This window comes from Suricata suricatta, chromosome 6, assembly GCF_006229205.1.
Source record: "Suricata suricatta isolate VVHF042 chromosome 6, meerkat_22Aug2017_6uvM2_HiC, whole genome shotgun sequence".
In the NCBI taxonomy this organism is placed as follows: domain Eukaryota; kingdom Metazoa; phylum Chordata; class Mammalia; order Carnivora; family Herpestidae; genus Suricata; species Suricata suricatta.
Window position 1 is genome coordinate 953705 of NC_043705.1, and position 14513 is coordinate 968217.

Genomic DNA, 14513 nt, shown 5'->3' on the forward strand with positions numbered 1-14513 from the left:
TAACAATGTTAACTAACTCAAATTAATATAAAAATGTAGGAAAAAGAAAAAAGATATTTCCATAGTTCTCATACTATCAAGTAGTATTATGTAGTGTGAGTAGACTGAGAGTTACTGAAAATGATATTTATTTAAATAATAATTAATTGGAGGAAAATAAATTGAATTCAATGACAAAATTAAATAGTAGCTTTTTAGTGAAAAGAGAGATAAAATGAATACTATAAGACAATCCTCTGTGTTCCTCTCAGAATAATAAAACCAGGAGATGTAAATGTCACAATGTATTTCTCATTCTCAAACAGTTTGCTTGAGACCAAGAGTCCAGTTTATAATATGTTCCACTTCCCAATTAGGTTCCTGATTGAGTTTGAAATATGGTATAAATTTCAAATAAGGTGGTTATATCTAGTGTACCTATTTTAGGCACAAGCCAGATGTGAACAGATGTTGTCTCTTTCCTCCTACACGTAGTAAACAGAATGTCGTCCATGTTGATCTCAAATGATTCTCTCTACCTTATTAGAAAATTCAAATGTCTAATTTGTCTCTATAATTGAGAATGAGTGTACTAAATGAGATGAAAGGAATCAAAATGGAATAAATATAAATAGTAATACAAGTTAAAAGAACAAAAATGTCACAACGACTTTTAAATAGGTAGAAAGCAAGGTGACTTTCAACAAAGATATGTCAATAACAAATAATAAAGATATGTGAAATAAAATAACAAATAATAAAGATCTTTGAAATAAGGCCAAATTGTGTGAGAAATCTTAAAATGAGGATTATTCCTTGTGTTTTCCTAAAAGAACAATTAGTAAGTGAGTATGTGTCTATGAAGGAGAAATTACTTTCTAAAAAGTTGTAAAGGACATTATATGTTAGTTTGTTAAGGATTTTGAAGTCGAGGCTAACAGGCTAAAAATATGGATGGTTTGGAATAAAGCTGTTTTAAAATATCTGACTGTGTAGAATATATTGGGTAAAATATAATAAAGAAAGATAAGGCAAATGATAGTCAGATATTGCAACTGAAAAGTGCATGCTCTCATTTTGTGTCAGATTCAATCTGAGCCCCCCCCCCACCAGGAAGAGGGATTGACATCTGTCTGTCCTGACATCTGTCTCCACCCTGACACACTTAATTTATTATCATGCCGTACTGAGCAGCTGGCAATGTCCTAACTTTTTTCACTCAGCTCTACCCTTTTCTATGTTGCTTGTATGACAAAAATATAATTCTCCAGTCCCTACCACGTTGGAAATTGGTACACACTTTTTAAGACTCAGCACTAGTCACTTATGTACAAACCGCTCATTGACTCTAAGGACATTCATTCACTGTTTACACCCCTGGACTCCAAGGATATTCAATCACTGTTTACATCTCTGTCTCTTCATGCTTCAAGATTTATTTTGTGTCCTTTCTACCACCTAAACCTCCTTTTATTATAGAAACTATATGATACTACTGAGTTCATTATTAATCTGTATATTTCTATCAAACTATAAGCTACTTCTTAAACTGAAGAGTGATGTTTTAGTGATTATCTTATGTAATTTTATGATGTCTGGTGCAAAATAATCGATCAACAACTGCCTTATGAAAGAAAGAATGGATTTTTCAGATGTTCTGTTTTCCATAGTAAGTCTCTTTCTTGGTTCTCTCCGCATAGCAGATATTGAGGAAACAAAAGTGGTTATGGTCAGGTCAGCTAAGCTGAGGGAGAGCGATCAGAACCACCTATGTTGGAGCAGACAAAGCAACCAGCCCAAACAACAGCTACAGTAAAACATTTAGCCAATTACTGCAGTGGCATGAGAAAAATCTATAACTGTAGAAAACACCAACTACCTCTGTTCATTTTCCCACCATGGAATGGTTGTACTACAGAAGGTGAAGTAAAATGGAATATGTGGAAAATTCATGTCACTGTGGAAGATACTTTGAACAGATGGCTTCTGAAGTTTTATGGATCCTGGAATAAGGAGAAGGAGAGAAGTTGATGGCTAAATGTAGAGAAGTACTAAGTACTGTGTCAGATTGTGGAAAGTTGTCTTTAAGATTTTCCTTTCCTCCCCTCTACAAGGAGTCCTCAGAAGAAGCACCAGAGAAAGAGACCTAGAAATAAAGATGCCTAGGACAGAAAGACCAAAATGTGTAAGAGCATGAGAAGAAAAGTGCCTGGTTGCTGGACCTCAACACTCTTCAGAGAGTGCAATTCACCGGCTCTACAGCAAGTGTGGTGTGGGAATGGCGGCTCCCCCCAGAAGGCTTTCCAGGTAATATTTATGTAATTACCGTGGTCAAGACAAAAAATAAAAACAAAAACAAACACAGATTTTCAAACAGGAGCCAACTCCTCAACTACTTATGCTTTTGTGTGACGCGACCCTGTTTTTGACCCCAGCCACTTGGATGTACAAGTCTTTGGAAAAGGTGAAAATATTATTCTGTCCTCTCTCAATCTGAAGAAATCCAATGTAAGATAGATGCTTTTCTGTTCTACTGTATTTTCTATATGCTTCAGTCCTCCATGACTACTGTGTCTATTGGTGAAAATAGAAGACCAAAAATTATAAATTTCCCAGTATCTGTGCAGTTGTTTTAAGACTAGACTGAGAGTTGCATACCTGAGTAGTAAAAAGTGACGAATCTGACATGTAAACAAGTATTTTCTACCAGTGCATATTCTGATTCTTGCTGATCCTCAAAGTTTCAGTAAAACATAATTATATCCTATAAAAAATGAGACCACAATATCAATAGAGTCAAGAAAAACTGTTCCTCTGGAAAACATTTTATTCCTTTTCAATATAACTAAACCTCAAAATTCAAACCTTCAGTCATTTTGGTTAAATTTTACTTATACTATTTCTTTGTTTGAATGTCAGAGTTCATAGGCTTGCAATGGTGCACTACTTAATAAAGGTTCATTTATGGTATTTTTCAAGTATTTTTTACACAAAGTTGAAGTCACCTTGAACTAAAATGCTCTAGGGTGGAATTGTGTTGATGTGGAAATAAGTGTGTGTACATCTATCTATCTATCTATCATCTTCAGTATCATTACTATCATAATCATCTATGGTGCTCTTATAAAAGAAAATTAAATCAAAATAGTTAATTCTAAACATTTGCAGGGCACTAAGTTAAACTTACAAAGAATAACAAGAAATTTCCCAATTTTCCTATCTTATTTGATAGGCAAAATCTGAGGTTTAGATAATTTATCTGTCTCATTAGATATCACCATTATTTTAAATATTTTTAATATTTATTTATTTTTGAGGGAGAGAAAGAGAGAAAAGAGCACAAGTGGGGAAGAGGCAGAGAAGGAGGGGGACAGATGATCTGAAGCAGGCTCTGTGCTGACAACTGAAAGCACAATGTAGGGCTCAGACTCATGAACCTTGAGATCATGGCCTGAGCCAAAGTCAGAGGCTTAACAAACTGAACCACCCAGGCACCCCAAGCATCATTTTAATGATAGAACAAACCCAAATGTGAAAGACACTGTAAAGATGCTACCTAATTAATTTTTATAAACCCCTGCAAAGTACAGATGCACTCAATTAAAGCTTACAGACTGAATTTTTACTTACTATCAGAACTATTTAAATGTGTCCGAGTTTTTCACATCTTCAGAGATTTTTGTCACATCTTCAAGGAAGAACGTTATAGAACATTTCCTTGACTTGTGTTTATAGGTGTAACCAACCCCTGACCCTCCAGATGACTGGTTTCTACATTATGCCTATTGAATATTAACATTTCTAACAAGAACCCATCCTGAAAAAACTATTTCAGCAGTAATGAGGACTGTGGCATAGGGGAATCTTAGAATAGGAGAGTTGGCAATGTCAGGAAGAAGCAATGGTTTGTTTACAATTACTAAGTCTTCTGTGGGAAACCTGTGTCCCCAGCAGGCAATTAGCTAAGGGACTAACTTCTGGAGATCATCCCAGAAGAATGGATACACACATTTCCCTAGTGAACAGTATTCCATTATTCCTTGAATATTGCATTGGGACCTTCGACTTCATAAAGGAAATAGAAGTCATTAGATTTGTCCAACATAGAAATAAATTAACTCATTAGTTTTTTCTATTAATTAATTAATATATCTTACTTGTGTTGGATCCTTCCAACCTCACTCCAGTTATGAGAGAAAATTATTCTTATTTTCTTTGAAGTTAATCCTTTCTTCTGCATTTTGGATTCCCTGTATCATATTACTCATTGTAATTTCAAGCACCTTTCTTGTTAGAACAAAGTAACATTATAATAAAGGAATCTGAAGAAATGTCCAGATTTACTAACTTTTTTGCAATCTTAACTTTCTTCCTTAAAGATTCAAATGTTGGATTCAACAAACCCCAGTCCAGCATCCTCTTCTCTTATCACATTTAATTTCTCTATCATTGAACTCATATGTTAATCACTACATTAATTATGTATATAGATACCTCTATGAGGACCACACCCATCTACTCAAATTTGGGCTCTTTCCATTATTTGGCTATTGTTCATAATGCTGTTATTAACATTGGGGTGCATGGGGTGCATTTTCCCTTCAAATCAGTATTTTGTATCCTTTGGATAAATGAAATGTAATTTCTTGATCATAGGATAGTTCTATTTTTAATGTTTTCTGCAACCTCCAAACTGTTTTCCAGAGTGGTTGTACCAGTATGCATTCACACCAAAAGTGTAAGAGATTCCTCTTTCTCCACAAGCTCACCAACACCTGTTTTTTTCTTGTTTTGTTAATTTGAGCCATTCTGACAGATGTGAGAAGATACCTCATTATACTTTTGATTCATATTTCCATGATGATGACTGATGTTGAGCATCTTTTCACATGTATCTTGGCCAGCTGTATATCTTCTTAGGAAAAAAATGTCTATTCATGTCTTCTGCCCATTTTTTCATTGTATTATTTGTTTCTTGGGTGTTGAGTTTGATAAGTTCTTTATAGATTTTGGATACTAACCCTTTATCTGATATGTAATTTGCAAATATTTTCTCCAGTCTGTAGGTTGCTTTTACTTTTGTTGATTCTTTCCATTTCAGTGCAGATGCTTTCTATGTTTAAATCCGAATAGTTTTTAAATTTTTGTGGGGAGTTGTTTTTTGGTTTTTTTTGGATTTTGTTTCCCTTGCCTCAGAAGACATATCTAGTAAGCAGTTGCTATGGCTGATGTCAGTGAGGTTACTGCCTGTGTTTTTCTCTAGGATTTTGATGGTCTCCTGTCTCACATTGAGATCTTTCATCCGTTTTGAATTTATTTTTGTGTATATATAATAAAGGGCTCTAGTTTTATTCTATTACATGTTGTTCAGTTCACAACACTGTTTGAAGAGGTATTGTAATTGAGAGTACTACTGCCAACAAGACCAGTGAGGTTGTTGAGGAGGCCATCTAAGTGGGAGGAGATGCGGACCTGAGAAGGACAGTGACAGTGTGCATGAAGGAAAAGGGAAGACACAGGAGATATACTGGAGGAAGTATCCACAGGACTTGGCAATTCATTGGAGGGTGAAAATAGGGACAGAGGAGAAGGAGCAGGTTAGGGGTGGTGGAGGGAAGCAGGTGTGCTTAGTTTGGGGCATGCTGAGGTCGAGGGACCTGTGGGACTTACCAGAATTGGAGAAGGGCATGGACAGCACCCAGTGGAAATTATTGCAGAGCTCCATTTTGCTTTTCACAATTTGCCCAACCCCATACCCCCACCCACAGCTACTATTATATCTAATATAAGATGATTTGAGTTTGAAATTAGTGCCTTAATATATTTTAATTTTATTTTGTTCAGGAACTCTGTCCTGAACTTGTAGTCCCAGATGAGTGACCCTCAGAAGCTCATCTAGCATTTGCTTGTTCTGCATGAATTCTATCGTGTGTTGTTTAATGATTTCTTCAGCTATATTGGTAGCTTGGGGTGGCAGTCGAGGTTAGCTCTGTGCACTCCAGCACAAACCAGCTGTGAAATGGAAACCTTAGTATCTTTTCCACATCATCACATCCCATTATGTCACACACTCGAATCTAGGCTTCATGAAAGCAGGAGAGTTTTGTAGTAGAATATTTCGTTTAATACAGCTTATTCTTCTACCTTAAACATTTCCTCCCCCCAAACCTTTGTATTATTCTTATTTTTGTGTCAAGAACTGAAAAGTTGTTAAAGAGAATGTGATGATCTTAGAACTGAGAAGGCTTCGCAGGGGATGATCGAGCACCCTTTGTGAGGTATTACTTTACCACGGACGATGCCATCTGTTCAGAGACAAAGCAGAGTGATAATTAGCAAAATAGAGAAAGAATCTCCTTATTAATGAATTACCTACACAATCTCTTACTTTGGGGTGGGGATCAGAGTCTACCAGATTATCTGAGGAAGAGTCCTTCAGAAGAAAATAGATACCCATTTCCTTGTAGAGGGCTTTAAAATGCCTCCCATGCATGGAATTGAAACCCCTTTGACTCACATAAGCCCTAGGCGGTCGGGGCCCATTCAGAGAATATCTAAGGCAGTTGAATTCTCATAGTGCCCCGCAGAGCCCCTCTGAGGCTTGGTGTCCCACAGGACTTCTTCCTCAAGGCCCAAAGTGGGGACTGTTCGGGCAGACCTTTAACAAAAGAAGCCCTGGTTGGCATATAAAGACCTCCTTTGACAACATTCCAGGTCTGAAAAGTACCATGAAAAGCTCTGATTTACTCCACTATCTAGCTCATCCAACCAGGTAGGGGTAGACCAGGAGTAGCTCTGGATTCCCAGGCTTATATTGGTTCTCAGACAGTGGGATGCCTCTTGGCTTCTCAGCACCGGAAAAGAAGTTGATCAGCATCCTCTGCTTTCCATTGTTCTGCCTTCCCCAGATTCTTGGTTGCATTGTGAATAATTCTGAATTCAGTAGGCATCTGATTAAAAATTAAATTGGCCACGTGGCCCTTCAGATTTTGCAGGCAGTTTGAGAGTTATTATTAGTACTTTACCACATGTCCTATGGAAAATAATACAGTCAGATGGGTGAAGTTTATCACTTTGGGCCAACAAGGTTTAAAGATGTTATTCCATAGTTCGGGAGTCTGCTAAACAGTCCCCTGATCTCCAGCCTGGGACTCATATTGACTTGATTCTGTATATCCCAGAGATTCCTTAGTCTTTCTGCGCTTGTCAGCATGGAGTCAAGTTCTCTACAAATGCCGAATTTCCCCCAAGGACCTAATTCAAGTGTGTGACATGGGAGACCCCAAGGAAATGTTATTAGAAAATACTGTACACACGCGTGAGTTGCAGGAAATCAACTCTCTGGGACTTTCCCTTTTAAATTGTTCAACGTAGCGTTTTAGTATAGCTCTTCCTTTAGTCATCCTTTGTGGTTTGTTTTTGTCCTGTGTGTTTTCTGACATATTCCTCTTTGTTGACCCAAATCACTCAAGCTAGAGGGACAGATGGAGATAAATGGAACAGGGTATGCAGGTGCTAGGGTGAGGAGGTGCAGACAGTGAACCCTGCCTGTTTAAAGAAGATGGATGGACCAAAGACAAGTTTGGGGAAGGGTCAGAGGACTGAGGCTTACCTGGCTTAGGCAACTCTCTCCTGGGTTCATTCAAGCAATCGTGCCTGCATCTATTCTATCTACATGTATTCAGTGCCTACTGTATGCCAGAGACATGGGAACTGTACGGTTATGGGCGGGGCTAGACATACTCCCACCCTCAAAACCTCACAGTCAGATGGCGGTGACAGATACGGAGATAACTGCCACACAGTGTCCCCGTTTCAGCAAATGTGGACAACAGGCTGTGGGAGCACAATGAGAAAAGCAGTTAATCTGCTCGGTGGAGTCACGTGAGCTCACAGGCAAATGCCTGTGACCTGGGCCACGTACAGGTAATCAAAATGAAAAAGCAGGAGCAATGAATTTATTCCCAAGGACTGTGAAAGTTTTCTGTTTTTTTAAGCAACTCTTTTGCTATATTCCATAACTGCAAGACCCATTTCTTATATATAACTTTGCAAATGAGAATGCTCTAAGCTCAGGCCACAGACCTGCTTTAACACGCAAAATTACAATTTGCTCATATCACATTTCAATATTCACAGAGTTAAAACACCTGATCCATAACACAAGATGTTTTCTATAAAAGATGCCCTAAACATTTTCATCATCTAAAGACACATGTTCATTTTTCTGTCTCTTCTTAATATTTTTTATCTTCTATTTCTAGTTTTTATACACATGAGAAACAGGGTAAAGAAGTAGTTCAGAGTAGTTCAGAAGGGTTCTGTTTTAGCATACTTGGGATCAAATTCTAATTACTAGTTCTGCTACCTTGAATAAAAAGTATAATCTCGCTGACCCTTAATTTTCCCATTTGTAAAATGGAAAGAATTACAATATCTACCTCATAAGCTGAAGGTTAGAAGAAACACAGCCCACAAATCTTCCCTCACTCTGACACCAATTGCCAGTTTTGAGGTTCTCAAGATCACCCTTAGTTTTACTAGATAATTTGCTAGAAGGACTGACAACTCACTGGAAATGGTTACACTCACAGTTACGCTTTATTACAGTTAGGGGCGACAAGTTAACACTGGCCAAGTGAAGAGGTGCACAAGGCAGGGTCCAGGACAGTTCCGAACACAGAGCTCCCACCTGGCCCATGTCCTAGAGCTGTGGACAGCACTGCTTTCCTGGAGTTAATGGGTGGCAGTATGCAGGAGGTCCTTCTGGCCAGGGCTGCTCACCTGAGCCTTAGGGCCCAGAGTCCTTATCGAGGCTCCACAGGGCTGACCTCGGTATCCGGGCCCTCTGAGGCCACGCCTATATCCACACGACTCAAAGCCATTACCATAAATCTCATCCTTAGGTTTTTTGACATGGCCCCAAGACACCAGGTAAACAAAGATGCTCATATCAGGCAAGCTATTCCAAGGCTTTAAGACATCCCCTCCCAGGGCCAAGGACAAAGACTAGCCCTCCCCTTGGGCAAAGAAACATTCTTCTTATACTACACAACAAAGTGTCAGAATTGAATGAGGTGATACCTGCAATGTGCTTAGAATATTGCTTAACACAAAACAAGCATGAATTTTGGATATACAGCTATAATTAGTAACAAGCTTTTTTGATTGTCTAATGTATACCTAGCATCGTACTGGATACTATAGGAATCTTTGAGAACTTAATGAGGTGCAGTTTATAATCTTGTAGGATAGATACTAAGGTTCAGGTGAAGCAAATAAGAGCAGAATGTGGTGAATGTGACAGTAAAGAAATAAGCAAACTGTGCTGGGGACCCGGGGGAAGGGAATAGGTGCCCGCAGATGGGGGTCTTGAGGAACGGTTGGCCGGGGAGGACACCTGGGAGCTGGCGGAGGCTGGGGAGGACTTTGATATGGGGCAGAGGGCCGTTCCAGACACAGAGAACCAAATGCATGAAATCAGAGATGGGAAAGTAAGGGGACCTTCAGGGGACAGAGAAGGACTGACAGGAGGAGGAAGTGGGAAAGGACTGGCCAGACTGACTTAAGGCAGATTGAGGGAGGTTTTCAGTGTGGTGCTTTATCTGACAGGCTGTAGCGAGCCAGTGACAATTTAGGGACCAAAGAGAACCCCGAAAGAAAGTGCAGTCTCTTTTCGGGACTCTGGTCTTTGTTCATGCTCCTCCCTCTGCCATCACACTTCACAGCTTCCCTCCCAGCAGCCCCCACTTCATTTGGCCCAAGACAGCTCATCCTGCAAGAAACAGCACCATGCCATTTCTGCGCACGCCTCCGGTAATGGGACACATCATATGCCACTGGGACTCTTTCCCTGTCTTTCCACTATACACAGCAGTGTTTGGTCAGACCTATATACTCAGTGTTTGGTTCAGAATAGTACCTTGTGCGAAAGACAAAAAAATGAGGGAGCCATAGAGAGAGAGATGGAATCTGAAAATATCTACAAAAAAATTTTAAACAAAAAGAACACATATTTCTAATTTAAGGGGAAACTGGGACACCAAGAGGAAGTAACAATGCCTAGGGTAAGACGAAATCTTAGAAGTACATTGCAAAGTCCTCTTCAGGTATCCCAAGGCTTAATAACATAAAATAAAATAAAAGTAATAATAATAATTAAAAAGAGCTGACTTACATAACACATGTAAAGCATTTGCTGAGTGCAGAGATTGCGCCACTTGATTTATGCAAACCTGGTTAAGCTTTACAAGCCAGCGATGCAACTACAATTAACTCCATTTTACAAATGAAGAAATTGAAGCGCAGAAGTTAAGCAAATTGCAACAAAAATCCTGGGAACGATACTAGAATTGTAAAATCTAGATCTTGCCAAATGCATTTAAGTGTCCTTGAGTGAAGGACATTTGCGGAGTTGGAGATTGACCAGGGCTGGGCTGCAACTTCGCTTCCTCTTGTTGGTCCTAACAAGGAACGGTTTTCTTTTCAGCCGAGGCATTTGTTTCCATGCGAGGACGCTGATGCCTGAGTACCCATGAGGATGGTTGTGTTTGAAAGACTGTCTGCTAACCTGTCCCGGCTGAACAAGCCACATTTTTTCCCCCAAGACCAAACATCTAGGAGGCTTTTTACTCACTCAGAACAGCAGCAGCCCAGTGGTGTAAGTGGTCTGTGTAGTAATCGCCCAGCAAGGCTCCAGCAGAGAAAAAAGCTTTCTGCCTTGATACCAAAGGATCAGCAGGGGCTTTGAGCGGATGTGTAAGCTTGTCAGGACACCCATCTTCCAGAGTGGGGTGTTTTCATTCACTTTCCCTGCTGTGTGTAAGGTACAAATTTCCTTTAAACCTATCATTTTGTGTAATTTAGATTGCAACTTGTTGGATTTCCCCTCCTTCCTTTTCCCTGTCCTCTGTCAGAGTACCAGGCTTAGTCTTTTATTTATTTACAGGACAGAGGAAAAAACCCTTGTTCCTGAGGGGATCTCGCTGAAGAGCTTCCTTGGATCTCGACCATTCTGCAGTTTGTCAAATGAATCTTAAAATAACCTTATCCTGTGAAAAATGTAAGCTAGGTGACAATGAAGGTGTTTTTTTAAAAGTCCCCATGCTGAATTTCATAAAGATGTCCCACAGAGCAATCAAACGCCAGCCTTTGGAGTGAAAAGATCTGTGACATAAATGTGAACAAGAAGTGAGCTGCCGACTAGGCTAGTGCGTTCAATGTGCAGACCCACCACTTGCCAACCATAAGGTGGGAAAATGAGAACCTGAACCTGTGTGAAGGGAAGGAATTTCTCCAGCAACTTCACAAAATTCTCACCTGAGCCAGACATAAATAAATGACCTCTCTCAGGTTTGGGTTGACTTGCTTTTTGCAAATATGATGAGTTAAACCCATAAGCACATTTTCTGCTTAATTATAGTAAGTACGAAAGAAACATACTTTATTTCTTTGCAATGATTAATAATCCCCATTAAAATAGGGTCATAAATTCCATTAGTGAACTGTTACTAAGTTGGAATTATGCGATTCCTAAGGCTCATCTGACCCACCTTCCTAAATTCGCAAATGGAGCAACCAACCTCCAGTGTGAATTTACAATGTGAAGTTCACACAAGTAATCAGAGCAGAACCAGCACTGGGATTGAAAGCTCTGAGCTGAGGAACTACAAAGAAAATGCTTCCTCAACTAAGAGAAGGTTACAGTGCCCTCATGTGTCCCTACATAGAAATTATTCATGTCTTTACAAAATACAAAATCACTTCAATCTCGCCTTCAAGTTCCTGCATTGGGATGAGGGCAGGCACTTAGCACTAAAAACACACCCTGTGATCACAATGTTTTCAGAAGTAAATATGCAGTGCGTTTGACTTATTTAATCACTACAGATATGGAAGCAACAGTATCCCTAGAACCGCTTTGTGTGGATTCTGGATGAACAGACCTGGAATTCTGTCCCAGGCCACTTGAGATCTTTGCAGCCCTGAACTAGTCAAAACCAGTCTGTGCCTCAGTTTCTCATCTGTAAAATGCTGGTACTCACTGGCCTGCAGGACTGTGGCAGAGATGGAAATATTGCAGGATGTTTTACCTCAATCCCCAGGGTTCATTTTCTCGTCTCCTAACTCGAAGAATAAATAAAGAGGTGGACACAAAATGAGCAGCAGGCAAAAGTTTATTAGAATAGGAGATTAGCAAGTAAGAGTAGTAGGAGAGCTCTGTTTACGGGAGAGGGGACATTCGAAAGTGAGTGCCCACCGATGATAGACAAGGGTCCCTGTTTTATAAGGTTCTGGTCGCCACCCTCCTTCCCTTCCCTCTGGTTCCTTCTCAGGTCCGACCCTTATTGGTCTGATAACTCTAGGTGCTGGGTTGTCCATTCCTGATTGGCTCGTTTCCATTGTATGAGGGGTGGTCTCTGGCCACATCATTCCTTGTGGGTCATATGTCTTATGGTCTACTTATTTTTAGTTAGGTCTTTTGTCAAATTCCCGAGGAAACCTGATGGGGAGTAGGCGGTCTCTGTTACATCCTTAAGAGGAACCTTATGCCCGAGGGGGTTTGCTGTGGTCAGACACTCCCAGCATTTTTCCAAAATATGTGAGGTTCCCCACCCAGGGACCTCAGGTCCTATCCTTTCCCTCTCTGCCTACTGAATCCTGTCATTTCCTACCATAAAATGAGATCCTGTAAACGCAGTGCCCAGCTGGACGCTTGGGTACGTAATAAGCACTCAGTAGGTTGAAGTAGTCATTATTTTCAGACGTGAGCCCTTACCAGGGGTCACCTGTGAGTACACGATGAAGGAACGGAATGCAAATACTGGGGAGGCCGACAGACTGTCTTTGGGATGCTTTTAGCTCTTGGATAAAGATGTGTGCCTGAAAGAGGTTTGCATGAGCTCCAGGGGCAGAGGGAAAGCAGAGATAGTTTTGAAAGAAATAGGTACTCAATATGTGGCTCGTCCAAAATAAATTCTTTCTTCAGATGGGGAAATTTAAATGGAACTCGGCCAACTCGTTTCCCCACGGGTAGAATTTATTTCAGAGATACCTGTTCCCTGACACCGAGGGTCCCACAATCGAAGAAAAAGCTTCTACTATGAAAAAAATATCTGAAAATCTGGTTTATTTATGTCATTGACCCAATTCTTTTCGAAGTCTTTATTTAGTGAGGGGGTAACTATATTAAAACCAATAAGAGCAGAGGTGAAAAACAAGACTTAAATGAATCCATCCTTTGATTTTAATTTGGCTTAACTGTGTATTTGATGACACAAGCTATCTCAGCCTAAGTGTTGAGCAGAATTGCAGTAAATCGAGTCCTTTGGCCCCAGGGAGCAAAGTTTCCCTCCTCCCCCCAGTAATTCTCACAGCCGTCCTTTCTCCGCATGAGAGGGAGACATCATTACGTACAATACAAGGAGACTTGACCTTAGTTTGTTAGTGGAAGTGCAGTGTCTGGCGATCCAGGCGCTTACTGGAGAATTGAAAGAAATAACCCAGTCGTGTGTGAGCCAGGAAGGCGGTGGGTTGAAGGAACACATCACCTATGCGTTGGTCCTCGATCTTTTTGGTCCTTACATCATTGGGGAAAAGGAAAGGAAAGATTGGGTTGGCCTCTGTTTTCCAAATGCTTATTCTAGATACCATTATCCCTGGGAGGTTTCTATAGGTCACCGCACTCCAAGAACAGATCAAAGGCTGCTGCGTGTTTGCAAGCCTCCCCTCCGGGGTCATTCGTCTTTTCCGGGAATCCGGTGCAAATGCACGCAGGAAGCCAAGGCATTTACTATTTAAGGGAAGCTCTTCAAGCTCACCTGTGGCTGCGGGGGGACAGGACGGAAGCCCGCGAGCCCCAGCACTGAGACACCAGGCTTGGCGGCACCGCGCAGCGGGAGGCAGCGCGCTCAGCTCTAGAATGCTCCCCTCTGCCCAATGGCGGTGCTCTTCTGGGCAATGCAGGCTTGAGCTGGACCCGCCTCGTGGTCATGAATCTTTGACCAACTAAGGGAAGGTATTCCCTGCCTCTCACTTGAAAGTCTCCAACTTGTGTGGATTAACGGAACAACATGTTGTGTGGCTGCTCTCGTGACCTCAGGAGCACTTGTGAAACTGGCCCTTCCTCATGTTTGTCTCCTTTCCTCCATTGTGCTTCTGTGTCTTGATACATTGTCTTTCTCCTTAGAATGGCCCTAAAATCTATACATCTTGCTTTTATGGATGCCTAACCTTGCCAGCCCTGGGGTGGGGTTAATTCCAGCACACTGAGAAAAAGACTTCTCATAAAGGGATCTCTCCGAAGTCCCTCTCAATCAGACAGAAGCCTCCTCATGCTTTCCCACCTTCTCCCCCCTTCACGTGCCACCACCCCCACTCCCCGGCCAGGTCGCCCCTGCCTGCAGACTCTGGCCCAGGCACGGGTGAGACGAGGCCAGGAGGGACAGTCCGGGAAGGGCAGCCCTGCCGTGACCAGCCGGAAGAGGGCTGGACAGAGACACAGTTTGCTTCCGGCAGCTGAATAGCGTGGCACC

General features: G+C 41.1%; 1 protein-coding gene across 1 annotated transcript in view; it reads left to right on the forward strand.

Annotated features, from left to right (window-relative positions):
- Positions 1-8718: 8718 nt before the first annotated feature.
- LOC115294032 (mycophenolic acid acyl-glucuronide esterase, mitochondrial-like) overlaps positions 8719-14513 on the forward strand; it is a 29460-nt gene continuing 23665 nt past the window's right edge. Inside the window, 2 exon segments of the mRNA XM_029941733.1 lie at positions 8719-8913; positions 9708-9795. Coding sequence (XP_029797593.1) covers positions 8719-8913; positions 9708-9795 — 283 coding nt within the window.